Genomic DNA, 18,310 nt, shown 5'->3' on the forward strand with positions numbered 1-18,310 from the left:
CTTGAGCTGAAGAGCTGAGGGACAGCAGGCAGGCCCAGAGTTCAGGCCCAACGACTGACAAAAAAAAAAAAAAAAGCAAAACTCACATGTCCCTGGTAATACTACCCTTCAGAATTCTTTTGGGTTATTTTTGCTTGGTTATTTGGTTGACTGGTTGGCTGATTTGGTTTTCTCTTGGCTTTTATGACAGAGTCTAGTTTTGAAATTCAGGCTATCTTCTAAGTTATTCTACTTCATTCCCCAACACAACTCCAAGATGGAATTGTAGGCATATGCCACCATGCTTGTCTTTTTCATACTTGTGTTTTATTAGTTATGGTATAACAGTATCATAATGACTTCTCCTTCACACTTCTTTTGTTGTTGCTGTTTTATTTTAATTTTTTTAAGTTATTTGATCCTGAATTGTCAAAGCAACAATATTCTGAAGTATACAAACTTGAGTTAAGGATAGATTATGCAGAACAATCTGGAAAAGGAATTAAAGAGATTATATAGATAAATATTTTAGTTTGATTTAAAAAAAACAGAGCCTAAGATTTTGGTATCAAAAGATGATTTTAAAAGGTGACTCCACTTCTTTGATGTGTACTCAGTGAGAATATAAGTCACATCCCAAACGTTTAAAATGCATTTATATTTTCAATTGATTCATTGTGATTTTGCATATTTATTGGATACTGTATGATAGTTCAGTATATTTATACAGTCAGCAATGATCAAATATCTATCTCCTCTAGCATTTATCTTTCTTTGTATTGGAAACATTTGAAAGTGTATTACCTGCATTATAGTATTTATCTTTGAAATGTTCGTTTGATATCAACCATCATTATTATCCTACTGTACATAGAACAGAACAGGGTGCTCCTATTCACCAGGAGCCTGTCCTTACAACCATCTCATATCCATCCATTCCCCTCTTCCCAGGCTTTGGCAGCCACTATTCTCTACTTCCATGAAATCAACTCTTTAGCTTCCACATAGAAGTGAGAACATATAATACTTGTCTTGTACAGAAGTTTGAACTCAAGACTTTATATTTGCTAAGAAAACCCTGTACTACTTGAGCCATACATGCAGCCCTTTTTTGCCTTAGCATTTTTCAGATACACTCTTCTCCTTTTTGCTTAGGTCAACCTTGGACTCCAGTCTTCCTACCTATACCTCCCATGTAGCTTAGGTTACAGGTGTGGATCACCATGCTTGGCTTGCTTGTTGAGGTGTGAGCCTTTTGCCCAGGCTAGCCTCAGACCATGATCCTTCCCATCTCTAACTCCTGAGTTGCTAGAATTATAGGCATGTACTAACACACTTAGCCCAATATTTGAACATTTGTTTTTGTGTGCTTGACTTAGTTTATATTTTAGTTAACATAATATACTATTACATACATATTGCTACAAATGGCAGAATTTAGTTTTTGTTGTTTTTTTTTGTCAGTCCTGGGGCTTGGGCACTTTCCCTGACCTTCTTTTGCTCAAGGCTAGCACTCTCCACTAGCCACAGTGCCACTTTAGGCTTTTTCTGTTTACGTAGTACTGAGGAATTGAACCCAGGGCTTCATGCATGCAAGGAAAGCACTAAGCCACACTGCCAGCCTGAATTCCATTATTTTTATGGATGAGTAATGTCTGTTTTTTGTTGTTGTTGTTGGTCATGGGGCTTGAACTCTGGGCCTGAGCGCTGTCCCTCAGCTCTTTGGCTCAAGGCGAGTGGTCTACCACTTGTGCTACAGCGCCACTTCCGGTTTTCTAGTGGTTTATTGGAGATAGGAGTCTCACAGTCTTTCCTACCCAGGCTGGCTTTGAACCTCGATCCTCAGATCTCAGCCTCCTGAGTAGCTAGGATTACAGGTGTAAGCCACCGGCACCTAGCTAGAGTATGTCTATTCTTTATAAACCACATTTTCCCCTATCAGTTCATTCATCTATATCTCAAACTTTTTGAGAGTAAATATTAACTTTTGCTCCTTTGAAGAGGGCATGAGTTGCAACCTTCTTCAGAAGCTCCCATGTTCTCCTTGTCTAATTTTTTAATCTTTGGATAATTTCAGATGGGTTCTCTTCTGACCCCATCAGGAAGCCAGCAGAGCACATCAGCCTGGAGCCTAAAAACTGTTGGCCCCAGTGCTTCCAGTGTGTGTGTGTGTGTGTGTGGTGACAAAGTTGGGAAGCTACCAGGTTTTCCACAGGATCTAGGGCCTGCTTTTCTTTTTCTCCAAGTCACAGTAATTTAAGAAAAACTAACTATTCCTCTTTCTACCTCAACTGCTTTCCATACTTTTTCCCAGGAATAAGGGAACCCCAAAGAGTAGCAAGAAAGCATCAGAGAACTTGGACTTGTTTCACTGTGTTTCAGGTAGGAAACTTTCAGCGGCAGTTGGCAGAGGCTAAAGAAGATAATTGCAAAGTCACCATCATGCTGGAAAACGTTCTGGCTTCTCACAGCAAGATGCAAGGAGCTCTGGAGAAAGTCCAGATAGAGCTGGGGCGGCGGGATTCCGAGATTGCAGGCCTCAAGAAGGAAAGGTACCTGTGACTGTTTTTCTGTCTAAGGATGAAATAAAGTCACTTTTATGTCACTTCCTTTATGGAAAAACTAGTAAAATGGTGGTTAGAGAACTAGCATCTTAGAGGAAACTGTGGTCACAAATGGTTTGTAAAAATTCAAGATTTCCTTTTTTTTTTTTTGTAGTTGTATGAAAAAGAATATACCTGAGCTGAGAATGTGGCTTAGTGGTAGAACGTTTATCTAGCATGCATGAGACGCTGGGTTCGATTCCTCTGTATCACATCAATAAAATAGTTTAAAAAAAAAAAAACGAACTGAGAAATGGGAAAGTCCCATTTAAAAAAAAAAAGAATATACCTTCAAGTTCATGTGAGAGATCCTGGATTTGATTTCTAGCACCAGCCAGGACTGTCCAGGGTCAAGGAGGAAGAAGAGAGCAGGCATGGTGGCATATACCCGTAATCCCCAGCTATTTGGGAGACAGATAGGAGACAGAAGGAGTTCATTGAAGACTAGCCTGGGCAAAGTTACCAAGACCCTATCTCAAAAACAAGCCAGGCATACTGGCCTATGACTGTCATCCAGCTCCTTAGGAGGTTAAGATTAGAGGATCACAGTCCAAGATTTAAATGTCAGAGAAATGCAGAGACCCTACCTGAAAAATCCTAAGCATAGTGGCTCACACTTGTAACCCTTCCTGGTAAGGAGTGGGAGATCAGGAAGTCCTGAGATGCTATGAAAATGTTCACAAAAAGGTCACAAGACCTCACCTCAACCAATAAAAAGCCAGATGTGGCATCTGTGTTTTCACAGCTGCATAGAAAGCCTAAGTAGGAAATTGAGGCCTGGACCAGCCTGGGCATATACCTATGAGAACCTATTACACAAATAACCAGAGCAAAAAGGGACCAAGGAGCCAGGCGCTGGCGGCTCACACCTGTCATCCTAGCCACTCAGGAGGCTGAGATCTGAGGATCATGGTTCAAAGCCAGCCTAGGCAGGAAAGTCCATGAGACTCTTATATTAACCACCAGAAAACCAGAAGTGGCACTGTGGCTCAAGTGGTAGAGCACTTGCCTTGAGCTAAAGAGCTAAGGGATAGTACCTAGGCCCAGATTTCAAGCCTCATTATCAAGAAAAGATAGAAAAAGAAAAGAAACAAAGAAAAGAACAGAAAAGAAAAGGGACCAAGGGTGTAGCTTAATTGGTAGACTGCTTGCCTAGCAAGCAAAAGGCCTTGAATATGAATCCCTAGTACTACCTAAATAAACATAAACAGAAAGCGGGTTGCTTGAGTGGGAGAGCAATTGGTAGGAAGCATAAGACTTGAGTTCAGTCCCCAGTATTACACAAAAATGCCTATAGTTTGAGTTAATTTTGTTTGTTTGTTTTTGGGTGCTGGTCCTCATGGCCTGAATGCTGTTCCCTGAGTTCTTTTTGCTCAAGGCTAATAATACTCTACTACTTGAGCCACAGCTCCACTTCACTAACTTTTATAGTAATTTATTGGAGATAAGAGTCTCATGGACTTTCTTGACTGGGCTGACTTCAAACCACGATCCTCAGAACTCAGCCTCCTGAATAACTAGAATTACAGATGTGAACCATCAACCCTCAGCTTGAGTTGATTATTAATCTATTACTATTCTGTTCAAGATAAATAATTATTTTAGGCTAGTCTTTCTGAGAACTATTTCTTGCCACGTTTTATAAATAAACTCCTTTGAATACTTAAAAAATTTCATGAATTTCCCTTTTAGCTTAAAAACATGATATGAGTCAAATAGAGCCTCTAAAATATATTATGTGTATTAGTAGTGTAAATACTCTGTTAAAATAAGTAAATCCTGTTTTCTTCATTGTACTTATCTTTATGTTTACGTATTTTGAATTTTAAAAGTGTTAAGGGATAGTAATAAATATTGTTTACTTGTCAATGTAAATTTCTAAGTAGCAACAGCAAGCCAGTCCTTACAGAAGTGATTTTTCTTAACATTGCTATGTATAGTGTGACACTGCCAATCTACAAGTTATTAGAAACATGTACTGATAGCCTAATGTATTAAGCCAAATTGAATCATAGATGGAACAGTTTTTTTCCTCAGAATTTAAGTTTCTTCACCTGAAGATGATGCTGTAGTCGTCATCTACCAACTCTCAGATATTTTGAGCATTTGTGGCTACTGTAGAAAATGCTTGTTGACTTCCTGGAAGAGTGTCCTGAAATTCATAGAGCTTCTCTTACATAGTCATTCTTCTTGTGGTTTCTATTCCAGAGCTCTAAATCAACACAGGGTTCAGAAGCTGGAGGCTGAAGTGGACCAGTGGCAGGCCAGGATGCTTGTTGTGGAAGCTGAATACAGCAGTGAGGTAGAAGCCAGGTGTTTATTGATCATAACATTGATTGGTTGCAATTTATTAGGCATTATTATTTTAGAAAACTGAATTTGAACAATCATGTGAATTTCTTTTTCATTTAAGTCTGAATTCAAACTGTGACATTTCTAAATAAAAAATGGACTTACAGTGAATCATTTATTATCAAACCAGGACCATAATTATAGATAATTCTCCTTGTTTTATGTGGCCCACATTCTTTTCATTTATTAATGAATAAATATTTCCAAAGTCAAAACACTTGGAAAAAAATTTTATAATTTCAGAAGTAGCTAGAATGATCCCACTCTGAATCAAGACACATACATCCATGTGTACACACATGGTTTGTATCTACACATATGCATTCATATAATATATACATAGATATTTGATTAGTAAGCTTTCTTTAGAAGAATATGCAAGAAGAGATCCTGGTTTTATATGTTCCCTAGAGAATGAGACTAGAAGGTGAAAGGATCAGGACAAGGAATTTAGTTATAATTTCTTTTAGTTAAGATAAGACTGGGGCTGGGAAGGTGGCTCAGTGGTAGAGTGCTTGCCTCGCAAACATGAGGCCCTGGTTTCGATTCTTCAGCACCAAATAAGCAAAAAGAAAAAAAGCCGGAAGTGGTGCTGTGGCTCAAGTGGTAGAGCGCTAGCCTTGAGCTGAAGAGCTGAGGGACAGCGCCCAGGCTGCCCAGATAAAACTGGCTCTATTTTCCCATGCTCTCTTGTTGCCAGTGGAGCATACTCTTCTTATTGCCTTCTAAGAGTCTCCTAAGCAATACTGTAATGAGTTGTTACATACATTTCCCATACCTGGAACATTTTTTGTGGTTCTAATTAAAGATGCAGTGTGAGGAGTAAAGACAGTGCTGTATACTTATTGCATCTGTTATTGTAGAATTAAAGGCACTCTTTTCTCTTTCAGATGGAACCTCTTCAAAAATCTCTAGATATAACTAGAGAAGACAACAGAAAACTCGCCCTGAGTCTGGAGCAAGCTCTCCAGACAAACAGTCATCTGCAAACTAAGCTAGATCAGATGCAAGAAAAACTGGAAACCAAAGAAATTGAGAGGAAGAATTTGGAAGCCTTCAGGTAGGAGCAGTATAGTCACATGACACTGGGGAAGAGCATCTGAAGGAGTAAGTCCAGCTCACTCACATGGGCCAGTCAAACCATTTTCTCCTAATCGAGCTAGAACTTCCAGCCAAACCACGATGAGGAGCCAGCACAGCTGATAGGCAGCAGATAATAGTTGCCTGGGGCAGCGCTCCATTTGAGAGAAGAGTAAACCAAAATTTAAAGGATATTGATTGGAAGGGACATTGTGTTTCTGCCAAACTTAATGCATCCTTTACAAGCATGATTTGAGTCAAGCATGATGGTGAGCACCTATAATCTCAGCACTTGGGAGGTACAGGCAGGAAGATTGTTTAAGGCCAGCCTGGGCTACATAGTAAAACATTATATAATATGATACACAATAATATTATAACAATAGTAATAATAATAGAAATAAAAGTATGATTTTGAAAATGAATAATAGCAATCCAGAAAGGGCTAACCCATAAGATTGGGATGACTCCATCTAGGCAGATATGAAGCCATTTTTCTCCCTTTTTATGGTAAAGGGTTTTTAAATCAGAGTTTCACACTTTCTAGGCAGGCATTATTCTACCTCTTCAGCCATTCTTCCAGCTCCTTTTGCCCTGGTTATTCTTGAGATAGGGTCTCACTTTTTGCCAAAGTAAGCCTGAACCACAACCCCTGTTTATGCTTCACACAATAGGTGGAATGATAGGCACCTGCCACTATTCCCAGCTTTGGTTGAGATGGAATCCTGTGAATCCTCTTTCCTAGACTGCCCGAACCCTGCTCCTTCTGATCTCAACTACATATCTGGGATGGTGGATGTATGCCAATATGTCAACTGTTTGTTGAGAAAAGAGTCTTGTGAACTTTTGGCCTGGCCTCAAATTTTGATTTCCCAATATCCTGCTCCACCCCCATGTAGCTGGAATTATAACTATGAGCTACCAGCATCTGGTAATTATTTTCTATTTTGAAATGAAATTTGTTATATTAAACCCGTCATATTCAGGCAAGCTACATGGTGGGTCTAGCTAAATACAATTCCAGGAAAATTTATACCTAAGGGAAATGTAATGTTCATATAGATCTGCATTCTTGTCTATTAGTATTCATATTGATGAAGTATCAAGTGATAAGATATTACACACCACTTTTCATGTCTGTAATCTGTGCTAATTTTACATTATGATGATTTCTCAGCACCACTTAAAACAATATTGTGTTTCTAATGGTGGTTAGCTGAATTGTTTAAAGCCTTTTAACTGTCAACTTTGTTTTTTGTTTTGTTTTGGATTTTTGTTTTGTTGTTTTGTTGGTTGTGGGGTTTGAACTCTGGGCCTGGGCGCTGTATCTCAGCTCTTCAGCTCAAGGTGAGCATTCTACCACTTGAGCTATAGCACCACTTTCTTTCACTGTCAACTTTGGTAGTTATGCTTGGATGGTTAGTAAGTCCATCTGAACCTTGAAGATTCTTCATTGACCATGAAATATAGCCCCTCCTCTGACCTGAAAAGGTCACGTATAGGAAAAGCTGACGTGTGAGACTCAGAAGTCCTCTTGAAGCATTTGCTTCAGAATTTACTGTTATATCACTGCTTATAATAGCTTAAATTATGACTCGTGCTTATAGAATGAATCATGCTTTACCTGAGATCTATGAAGTTATACAAATTAAAATTATACATATCTGTGTAAAAATTTCAAGAAACAGAGAACAAGTTTGTGAGATTGTACTTCAGACATTGTTGACTTTGAGGTAGAATTATCATCTTAGACATTTACAGATTAGAATTCATTTTGATGAAGATAAGAGTTGTTGTGTTGGAGTGGACTAGTCTACTGTGGGGGATGTATAGAGAGAGCCAAATTATAACTTGAGCATCCCATTACATTTCAGAGGGAAGGAACAGAGGCCACTGATGACTGATCTACTGCTCTGAAAATCATACACATTCCCTCCCAAGTCTGACATAATTCAATTTCTAAAGCTGGTTTATCATGTCTTCTTCAAAACAGAGAACGGATGACTGAGGAATCCAAAATGGAAGCAGAAGTGCATGCAGAACGCATAGAAGCTCTAAGAAAGCAGTTCCAGACGGAGAGAGAAACTGCAAAGAAGGCGTCACAGCGGGAGCTTGCTGAGGTAGGGGTCCGTCTGGATGTGCACCTCTGCAGGGCAATCACAGAGGACCTCAGAGTGGCTGCAGTTGTTCTTTGCCTCTTCTGTTCCCCGCTGCACCTCCCCCAAAAAAACTAAACCATCTTTGTGCTGTTTGTAAAGCACTCTTTATAAGAAAACCATTTCTGACATACGATTATTTGCCTAGTGAAGAAATACCTTTAAAATAACATTTCCATATTTTGACAGATAGAAAAGTGTGTACAGAAACTCAAGTACATTCTTCTTTATGTTAAGCATTACAATCCTTGAGAATAATCCCTGCATAACTTCGCCCTTCTCAGCTGCCTCCTCTTTTGTAAAGGCCAAGAAACATTGATTTAAAGGAACATTAAGGGCTGGGAAGGTGGCTCAGTGGTAGAGCGCTTGCCTTGCATGCATGAGGCCCTGGGTTCGATTCCTCAGCACCACATAAGCAAAAAGAAAAAAAGCTGGAAGTGGCGTTGTGGCTTCAGTGGTAGAGCACTAGCCTTGAGCTGAAGAGCTGAGGGAAAGCGCCCAGGCCCAGAGTTCAGGCCCGACAACCGGACCCCCCCCCCAAAAAAGAACATTAAGAGGAAGGGAAATCTATACATTTATGTAAGTAATCATTATGAAATCATTATGATGTTTTTCCATGAGACAAATACTTTAAATTCTTTAGGAACAAAAAGCAATACTATAAAAATATATGCAAGAAATGTACTTACTACCTTACTGATATAACTTTAACCCTTCTGTACATCACTTTAGCAATAAAAAAGAAATTTTGAATTAAATAAGATAGACATAAGAACTGAAAAAAATGCAATAATAGTCAACAACTGGAAAATTTTTGTATAAGCCACCATATAATTTATGTTCTTTTCTCAACATATGAGATTGCAAGTGTCAGAAAGCAAGAGAAAAGCTTATAGCTTGATAATAATCACTGAGCCGTGTGTAACAGGCTCTATATTCTTTCTGTATATTTTCTTTTTTTTTTTTTGGGTCCGGTTGTGGGGCCTGAACCCTGGGCCTGGGCGCTGTCCCTCAGCTCTTCAGCTCAAGGCTAGCGCTCTACCACTTGAGCCACAGAGCCACTTCTGGCTTTTTTCATTTTGCTTATGTGGTGCTGAGGAATTGAACCCAGGGCCTCAGGCATGCAAGGCAAGCACTCTACCACTGAGCCATCTTCCCAGCCCTCTGTATATTTTCATTTGCCTTTAATGTATATCTTGGGGGGGGGTCCAGTTGTGGGGCCTGAACTCTGGGCCTGGGCACTGTCTCTCAGCTCTTCAGCTCAAGGCTAGCACACTACCACTTGAGCCATAGCACCACTTCTGGCTTTTTTTTTCCTGCTTATGTGGTGCTGAGGAATCGAACCCAGGGCCTCATGCATGCAAGGCAAGCGTTCTACCACTGAGCCACCTTCCCAGCCCCTTAATGTGTATCTTATGGTAGGTTATATACATATTTTATAGCTGATGAACTTGAGACTTGAGGAACTTAGTTACCCCAGCCTACTCAGCAAGTAAATGGTAAAGCTGAATCTGGAACTCAAGTCTGTTTTATTTCAAAGCTGTGCTCTTAAAGTACAAATAATAAATATACATATACATCATTTATCTATTCTAAGATATATTTTGTCCTTTACTGTTAAAATTTATGCAAATCACTTGATAATGTTCCATACATCTGCTCATACCAGCGTTTTTGTGTCACTTTAAAAAAAAAAAAAAAGATTGATCCAGCTAGGCACAGTAGTCCATACTTGTAATCCCAGATAGTTAGAGATGAGGAAGATTGCAGTTCAAGACCAGCCAGGGCAAAAAGTTAACAAGACTCCATTGCACAAATAAGCTAGTCATGATGGTTTATGCCTATGATCCCTGAATGTGAGATAAGTAGATCTCATTTCAGCCAGTCCCAGGCAAAAACCCAGACCCTATCTATCTAAAAATAGAACTAAAAAGCAAAATGGGCCAGAGGCATGGCTCAGTTAGCAAAGTGCTTGCTTAGCAAGCACAAGGCCAAGTTCAAAGCCTAGTACTACCCAAAAACAGGTAGGTAGACAGATATGTAATTGACTGATAGATAGACAGACAGATAGGTAGCAAGACAGCAAAATGTAGGGGGAAAACTAAACAAAACAAACGTTTGTTATTGAATGTTCCATTGTTTTTCCTTTGTGTGCTAGGTAAAGAAAGCACTTGAAGAGGCCAATTTCAGATCAGTGGAAGTGTCCCGGACAAACAGAGATCTGCGGCAGAAAGTCTCAGAGCTGGAAAAAGTAATGAACAGTAATAAGGAGAAACTTAAGAGTCAAAAGGCCCAAATAAAGCTCTATTTGTCAGCAAAGGCAAATAATGCTCAGAATGTAGAGAGAATGAAGGTGTGTGAGAAACCCTGAGCCTCCTCTTACTTCCTTACTGGGCTATGAGGGCCCAGGCAGTGGGTGTCTGGGGGAGAGGTTCAGAGCCCTCAGAACAGCGTGCATTCTCTGGGAATTAAAGAGATACCGGAGAAGTGGGCTTATCTCTGTCTCGCAGAAGAGGCAACTGTGTAAATGGAGACTCCTCATTAGCTGCTAGTGTCACATTTTGGCTTCCTTGTTTGTCTTTTCTGCAATGACTGTACTTCACCTTGCTCTTCTGGGGTCAGTGAGCTGGACAGGAAATTGGAGTCCAGTGATCACTTTGGGTCTCAATGGGATTGTGTCCGGCTTCCTATAGGTAAATGAACAACAATTTTCAAACTAATGATCTTTTGTTACTTCTACACTTGCTTTCAGCAAATAGAAACAGAATTGAGGCAAATGGAGATAATTAAGGATCAATACCAGAAAAAAAACTATGAGCAGGTAGATTTCCACAAATTCTTATGTTCACCATTCCCTTAATTTTAAGCTTACACAAATTCACAAATGCCTTCCTCTGTTCCTTTCCAGTCACTGAGTATCCAGAGATTTGTATCTGAAATGGCTACCCTGCAGAAAGAGATGCAGCTATTAGCCAAGAGCCAATATGAAACCTCAGCACGGAATAAACAGCAAGAGCTGCGACTAGCAGCAGAGCGGAGAATGAGGCAGGAGCTAGAAAACCGATGCCAGGTAAAAGGCACCTTAAAATTCCTCTCTTAAAAGCACCAATAGTGACATGTGCCTAAGCCCAGCAGTTTATTTTCAGCACCTAGATTTTTTCAGAGGATTCTGTAGAAGAAAACACAGGTTTCTAAGTTGTTCATCTTGGCCAAGTTCTTAGCAGGAGGTATTATGTACTTTTTTCCTTGTTGTGACAAATGCCTGATGTAGACAATTTAAAGGAAGTATGATGTATTTTCATATTTCAGTCTACAATTCTGGGCTGTGTTGTGCCATGGTGAGGCAAAGATCATGGCATAGTAAAAGACTGTGGTACAAAGTCAATGTGTCAGCGAGCATGGAGAGGAAGATGCTGTTCACCTCATGGCAAATAGGAAGTTGAACTAGAAGGGAACTGGAGACCAGGTATATTCTTCCAAGTCATGCCTCTAGTGGCCTACTTCTTCCAGTGAGGTTGGACCTCTTCAAAATTTCCACTGCCTTCCAAAATAACACCACCAGCCCGAAACCTAGTATTCAACACATAAACTGTGGGAACATTCCATCTTCAAGCTGTAACAAATGATACTATCTAGGAACAAACTCATAGCTTAGGTTTTCATTCTCAATTAATTAAAAAAATGTTTACTTTTAAAGAAGTTTGTATCTACAACATCCCACTTACTAAAAACGATTTCTGAACTGTGTTTCAGAAGTCTTATTTCTGAATAGTCTTACAGGAACTATGTTCCTCTTGATCTCTCCCTATGGTGCTGTTAAGGAATCTGAGCTATTTCTTTTCTTTCTTTTCTTTTAGAATTGAGTGTCATAATATTTCCATTATTCCATACCCTAACATGGTCAAGAGACTCAAATTACTACAATCGACATCACTGCCCCTAACCTAGGGTCTTTAAAGGTACAATTTGCTTCATGTTGGAACTGATTACCTTATTCATCTTGGAAGTTGAGATATGTTTTGTCTTTACTTAGAATAGACTGTCTCTGATTTGCTTAAAACTATGATCTACTTTACTTTGAATGCTAGTCCCTACTCATAGAAATCTATTCCAGGGCCATTTCAAAGCAGATTAGACACTGTCAAAAAATTCACACAATGCTTCCATTATTGAAGTCTTGTAGTACACTCTTTAATCTCAGTAGCAATTACCAGTTAGCAGAAATCTTTCCTACAGACATGAGTATATCTAAATGAACTAATCATTATTTCTTACATAAAATATGAGTTGCCATATTAAAACCATACCATGAAAATATTACTCTATCCATTTTTTATATTTTTATTATCTTTAAGTAGTTGTATAACGGGATCTTAATTCAATTTGTCAGTATTTGTGTACAATGCATCTTGGTCAGTGTCACCCTGCCATCTATCCCAAGCCCAGATTTCCCAATTTAATCTTCATATATGCACATTAAGTATTAACTTATTAATATGACTGTATTAATATTTATTAATACGACTGTTCATCCACCCTTCTTCTCTTCATCCAACCACTCTCTTAGTTCTTACCCCCTTGAGCAAAATATGTGTCAGCCTCCTGATATTAATTTTGTTAAGATGTCAGTTGTTCAAAGTAGTTATACCATGGAAACAAAACCCATCCCCACATATACTACACTTAGTCACTTTGCTTCTATATATGCATGCTATAACCTTATATGTGTTTTTACATTATATCTAACATCCGCATATATGCTCTTTGTCTTTCTGAGCCTAACTTCCTTTACGCAATGTAAGTATTTTCCTAGTCCATCCATTCATTTTTCCTGATGGATAAATAAAATTCCCTTGTGTGTATACACACACACACACACACACACACACACACACAGAACATTTCTGTGATCCATTGATGAGTTGTAGGGAATCTGGGTAGTTAACCTGGCTATTGTAAATATGTACTAATGAACATGGGTATGCATATAACTTTATTAAATCTTGCCTTGCAGTCTTTTGAATAAATGCCCAAGAGTAATATTACTGGATCCTTAGAAGGTGCTGTTTTTAGTTTTTTGATATATCTACATCCTGATTTGCCTCATGCTTGCTCTATTTTTACATTCCTACTGTCCATTAGAAGAGTCCCTTTTGTCCCACATCCTCACCAGGAAAATTATTTTTCTTCCTGATAATGGCCAATCTGATTGGAATGAGATGGGATCTCTGTGATGTTTTGACTTACATTTCCCTTATGGCTAGGGATGTTGAGCATTTTTTAAATTAATTTATTAGCCATCCACACCTCTTCTGAGAAGTATCCATTTAGCTCTTTTGACCATTAATTAATTGAGTTGTTGATTCTTTGAGGGTTTAGGATATTTTTAGATCCTTGCATATTCTGGTAATTAGACCCTTGTCAGACATATGGCTAGCAAAGATCTCCACTTCTGTGTGGGCTATCTTTTTAACTTAGTAACTATATCCTTTGGTGTAAAGAAGCTTGCTTTTTTGTTGTTGTTGTTGTTGTTGGTGGTGGTGGTGGTGGTGGTGGTAGTGGGGCTTGAACCCTGGGCTTGGGTGCTGTCCCCACGCTCTTCAGCTTAAGGCGAGCGCTCTACCATTTGAGCCACAGCGCCACTTCCAGTTTTCTAGTGGTTTATTGGAGACAAAAGTCTCCTGGCTGGCTTTGGGCCAGGATCCTCAGAACTCAGCCTCCTGAGTAGCTAGGATTACAGGCATGAACCACCAGCTCCCAGCAAGAAGCTTTTTAGAATGCAATTCCATTTGTCAGTTCTTACTCAGAAAGTTCTTCTCTATGCCATGAGTTCTAGTGTTTTCCCTACACTTTCCTTATAGTAGTTTCAAGGTTTCAGGTCATTGAAGTCTTTGATTGACTTTGAATAGATATTGGTAAAAGGTAAGAGCTGTCTTTTGCATATGAATATCCAGTTTTACCAGCACCATTTTGAAGGAGATTATCATTTTTCTTTTTCTTTTTTTTTGGGGGGGGGTCCAGTCATGGGGCTTGAACTCTGGGCCTGGGCGCTGTCCCTCAGCTCTTCAGCTCAGGGCTAGCGCTCTACCACTTGAGCCACAGAGTCACTTCTGGCTTTTTTCTTTTTGCTTATGTGGTGCTGAGGAATCGAACCTAGGGCCTTGAGCATGCAAGGCAATGAGCCACCTTCCCAGCCCGAGATGATCATTTTCTAAACATATACTTTTTTTTTACTGCTTTGTTAAAACTCAGGTGACAGTCAATTTGTAGGGTCATTACTGGCCTTGTCGTCTGTTCCACTGGTCTTTAGATCTGTCTGGAATTGTGATACCTTCTGCTACTTCAAACCTAATGAAAGTATATATTAAGATTACTTGTAAGGGGCTTCAAAAATTCTGCCTTCTAACAACGATGAAAGTTTCTGTCTGATTCTAAAAAGAGATGTGAATTACTTTCTTTTATCAGTACCCATAAATCAAAGTGAAAATGTGTAACCATATACATAATTGTAGACCATAGGCTAAATAGAAGGTGAATTTTGTCTTGGTTTTGTTGTTGTTTTATTTTGTTAGTGGTACTAAGAGTTGAACTTGGGGCATTACACTTATAGGTAGGTGCTCTCCCAGTTGACCCATATGCCCAGCTTTTTTGCCTAAGTTATCTTTGGGAATTAGGGGTCTTGTGTTTATACTTAGGTCAGTCTGAACTGTAGCCCTCCTACTTATGCATTCTCCAGGGGTAGGTATATACCATCCTTTCCAACTATTCGTTGAGATGGGTCTCACTGCCTTTTAAACTGGATTGTCCTTGAACTGTGATCCTCTCACAGATAGTTAAGATTATAGACATGAGCCACTAGCACCCAGATTTTATGTTAGATCTTGGTAGCAGGCAGGTTTCCATATTATAAATTGAAGCCCTTTTTTGTTCTGTATGGTACATTGGAAAGTAATTAAAATCTGGATCATATTTTCAGGAATTGGAAGAAACTATCAGACACCTGAAAAAATGTAAAGAGGCAACAGAGAATAAATTGAAAGAAGCTAGCATGGAATCAGAACAGGTGAGCAAGCCCAAGTTATTGTCTAAATCTTTAGGCACATAAGTCAATATAAAATCTTTTATTAACAAAGGAATGCAACAGGCAAGATCCATTGAGTTCTAAGGTATTGTTTCTATTGTAAAAGTAATTTTTAGATTAAGTTCTGTGTCTTGATGATAGATAATAGAATTCAAAAATATTAATTAAGCCTGATGTCCCTACTACTAAACAGAAGGGAAGACCAGCATGTTTGTGGATTCTGATTATTATTTGACATGAACTAAAAAAAGTGAAAACTCTTGGTTCAAATAAAAACTAATGGTGTAGAGTTTGCCCTATCTAATTTGTAAATGTTATTCTCAGTTCAAAACTTAAATTAACATGTGAGGTTATATTAAGTCATAATTAAAAAAAATAAATCATAATTTTTTATAGTAAGAGAAGATATTTGAAGTCATAGATCTGTATCCCAACCACCTCTCATTTTCTAGATTAAAAAAAATAGAGTTGGGTGTCATGACTCAGACCTGTAACCCTAGCTTCTCAGGAGGCTGAAACCTAAGGATTGTAGTTTGAAGACTGCCTGGGCAGGAGAGGCCATGAGATGTTTATCTCCAATTAACGACCAAAAGTCCAGAAATCGAGCTGTAGCTTAAGTGGTAGTGGTAGTGGGCTATCCTTAAGCAGGAAGGCTCAAGGACAGTATCCAGATGTTGAGTTTAAGCCCCTGGATGGGAACACACACACACACAAAAATAGAGATTCTTAAGCTTAAAATATCACAGTTATATTACTATCAATTTATTGTTTGTTCTCTATTTTAACTGTTACATATGCACAATAATGCTTTATTAGATTTGCATAGGATGGTATATTAGAATATGGATGCTGACAAACCTAAGTTTGAATCCCAACTGTGACACTATGTGTGCTTAAGGAAAATTACATTTACTTTCTTTAGACCATCTATTACCCTTTGGCAAAACTCAGTAGAGTCATACCTACTACTGCTTTATTCTGACAGATAACTCAGAGTGTAAGACTCAGTGAATGTTAACTCCGTCTTGTTTATCATACAATAGGAAATATGATAGATAAAGCCATTGGAGACATCTTTCTCTCCACTGCTGGTAAAAAGCAATTGGAGAGAGAGTTGGCATAGTTGATTTGGTTGGTTTGGTTTGGCTTGTTTTAGGTGTTTCAGGAGTAGGGCCTGTAGCTGTTATCAGAATGCACAAACAGACCTGGAAAATACTTTACCATCAATAAAATAAGTGACACTAAAGAGAGAGTCTCTATTCTGATCTCAGAATAATATGCCTACTCTGTGAGCCGGCTGACGTGGGACAATACCTGACAACCACTTGTTGCCACGGTTGCAGAGGAGGTGTTCTGGGGGGATACCTGAAGGTGGTAGAGATCCAGGAAACACTGACGCGTACATGAGAAGTCGCAAGCCTGGATGCATCTTTAACCCTTCAGGAATACTTTCTCAACTTATAAGTTGCTCAGTGTATTTACAAATAAGATTTTTATTACTTAAGTAAAAAAATACCTCAAATTACTAAGGTACCAAAAAGAAAAAAAAAAAACCTTTTGTAACTGTTTCTCTGTTCAGATAACAGCCAACCTGGAAGAAGCTCACCGCTGGTTTAAGTGCAGATTTGATGGCTTACAGCTTGAGCTGTCAAAAAACAGGTTGCAGAGGCTCCCCCGGGAAGACAGGTGGCTAGAAGAGGTGAGGCTGACATTGTCTAAAAAAAAAGTATTTATTTATGTATTTATTTAGGGGAAGTCTTTTGTTCTGATAGAGATTTGCTAAGTACCCCAAAATGGAATAGAACTCGAAGCCCTCCTCCCTGTCTCTAGAGTACTGGGGACTATATGTGTACACACCAACATACCCAGCTCTCGTGGGATTTCTTTTTTCTTTTTTTTTTTTTTTAATCGGTCGTGGGGCTTGAACTCTGGGCCTGGGCGCTGTCCCTCAGCTCTTCAGCTCAAGCAAGGCGAGTGCTCTACCACTTGAGCTACAGCGCCACTTCCGGTTTTCTGGTGGTTTATTGGAGATAGGAGTCTCACTGTCTTTCCTGCCCGGGGTGGCTTTGAACCGCGATCCTCAGATCTCAGCCTCCTGAGTAGCTAGGATTACAGGCGTGAGCCACCAGCGCCTGGCTTCTTGTGGGATTTCTAATCACAGTAGTTCTCTCAGTGTTCAGCTACTCTCTTATTAATCATTAGATTTCTCTAAATTACCACTAGGAAGCCAATGAAATTACCACTAGGAAGCCAATGAACTAATTTTTATGCAAGTTTCTAGTAGGTTTTCCAAACTAGATTAAAACTACCACTGGAATAAATATATGACATCCATGGAAGCCAAGAGGTCCTAAACATTGTTGTTAGTGTTGAACAGACAGACTTAAGTGTGTGTGTGTTCATGTGTATGTTTCAGCAGGACCTAGACAAAAGGCATGCTATTGAACCCAACCAGTCTGCTCTGCATCGATGGGAGTCAAAGCAGAATCTCGGGCTTATGCCCAAGAAGTATCATTCTGAGACAGAGAGGAAGAAATGACCTTCAAAGGAGCTTCATCATGTGTAGCTACATTTCCACAGTTGGGAGAGCCAGAAACCAGAGTTGGCCTGTTTCTATGTCATAAGAGCATGAAGTCTTTGCTGTGGGCTGAAGATTCCGGACCTTAGTTTATTCTTTATGAACTCTTTTGTATCACTGCAGAACTATCTCATCATCTTGTCCTTGTCCCTATTTTCTACCCAATAAATTTAAATTAGTTTGTTATACAATAGGAAATGCTGTAGAATAATACTTGGCTATTTCTATTACATTTTTCTCATTAAGAATTTAGTATGGTACTAAATCTAAGTAATATGATCCTTCATTAGTACTATTTTCACATCTAGCCTATAATTTCTGGGAATGGAATCCCCTAGGAAAAAATGATAGGAACTCTGCCACTACCTTATAAACTCACACACTTCTATGCTGAGTAATTAACTAACAAAGAAAATTTAATAGTAATATCTCTACTCATAAATAGCACGTCTAAAGATTGCATTTAGAGCTTCCTTGGTTT

The 18,310-nt window shown here is 39.0% G+C and overlaps 1 protein-coding gene across 1 annotated transcript in view; it reads left to right on the forward strand.

The window, feature by feature from the left end:
• The window catches only part of Ccdc150 (coiled-coil domain containing 150), a 63,163-nt gene extending 45,189 nt beyond the window's left edge, over positions 1 to 17,974 (forward strand). The window contains 10 exon segments of the mRNA XM_013013492.1: positions 2,362 to 2,531; positions 4,791 to 4,884; positions 5,825 to 5,994; positions 8,008 to 8,134; positions 10,329 to 10,523; positions 10,923 to 10,991; positions 11,079 to 11,240; positions 15,147 to 15,233; positions 16,831 to 16,950; positions 17,671 to 17,974. Coding sequence (XP_012868946.1) covers positions 2,362 to 2,531; positions 4,791 to 4,884; positions 5,825 to 5,994; positions 8,008 to 8,134; positions 10,329 to 10,523; positions 10,923 to 10,991; positions 11,079 to 11,240; positions 15,147 to 15,233; positions 16,831 to 16,950; positions 17,671 to 17,790 — 1,314 coding nt within the window. The 3' untranslated portion in view covers positions 17,791 to 17,974.
• Positions 17,975 to 18,310: the final 336 nt, after the last annotated feature.

The sequence above is a fragment of the Dipodomys ordii genome, unplaced genomic scaffold (genome assembly GCF_000151885.1).
Source record: "Dipodomys ordii isolate 6190 unplaced genomic scaffold, Dord_2.0 Scaffold1, whole genome shotgun sequence".
In the NCBI taxonomy this organism is placed as follows: Eukaryota; Metazoa; Chordata; class Mammalia; order Rodentia; family Heteromyidae; genus Dipodomys; species Dipodomys ordii.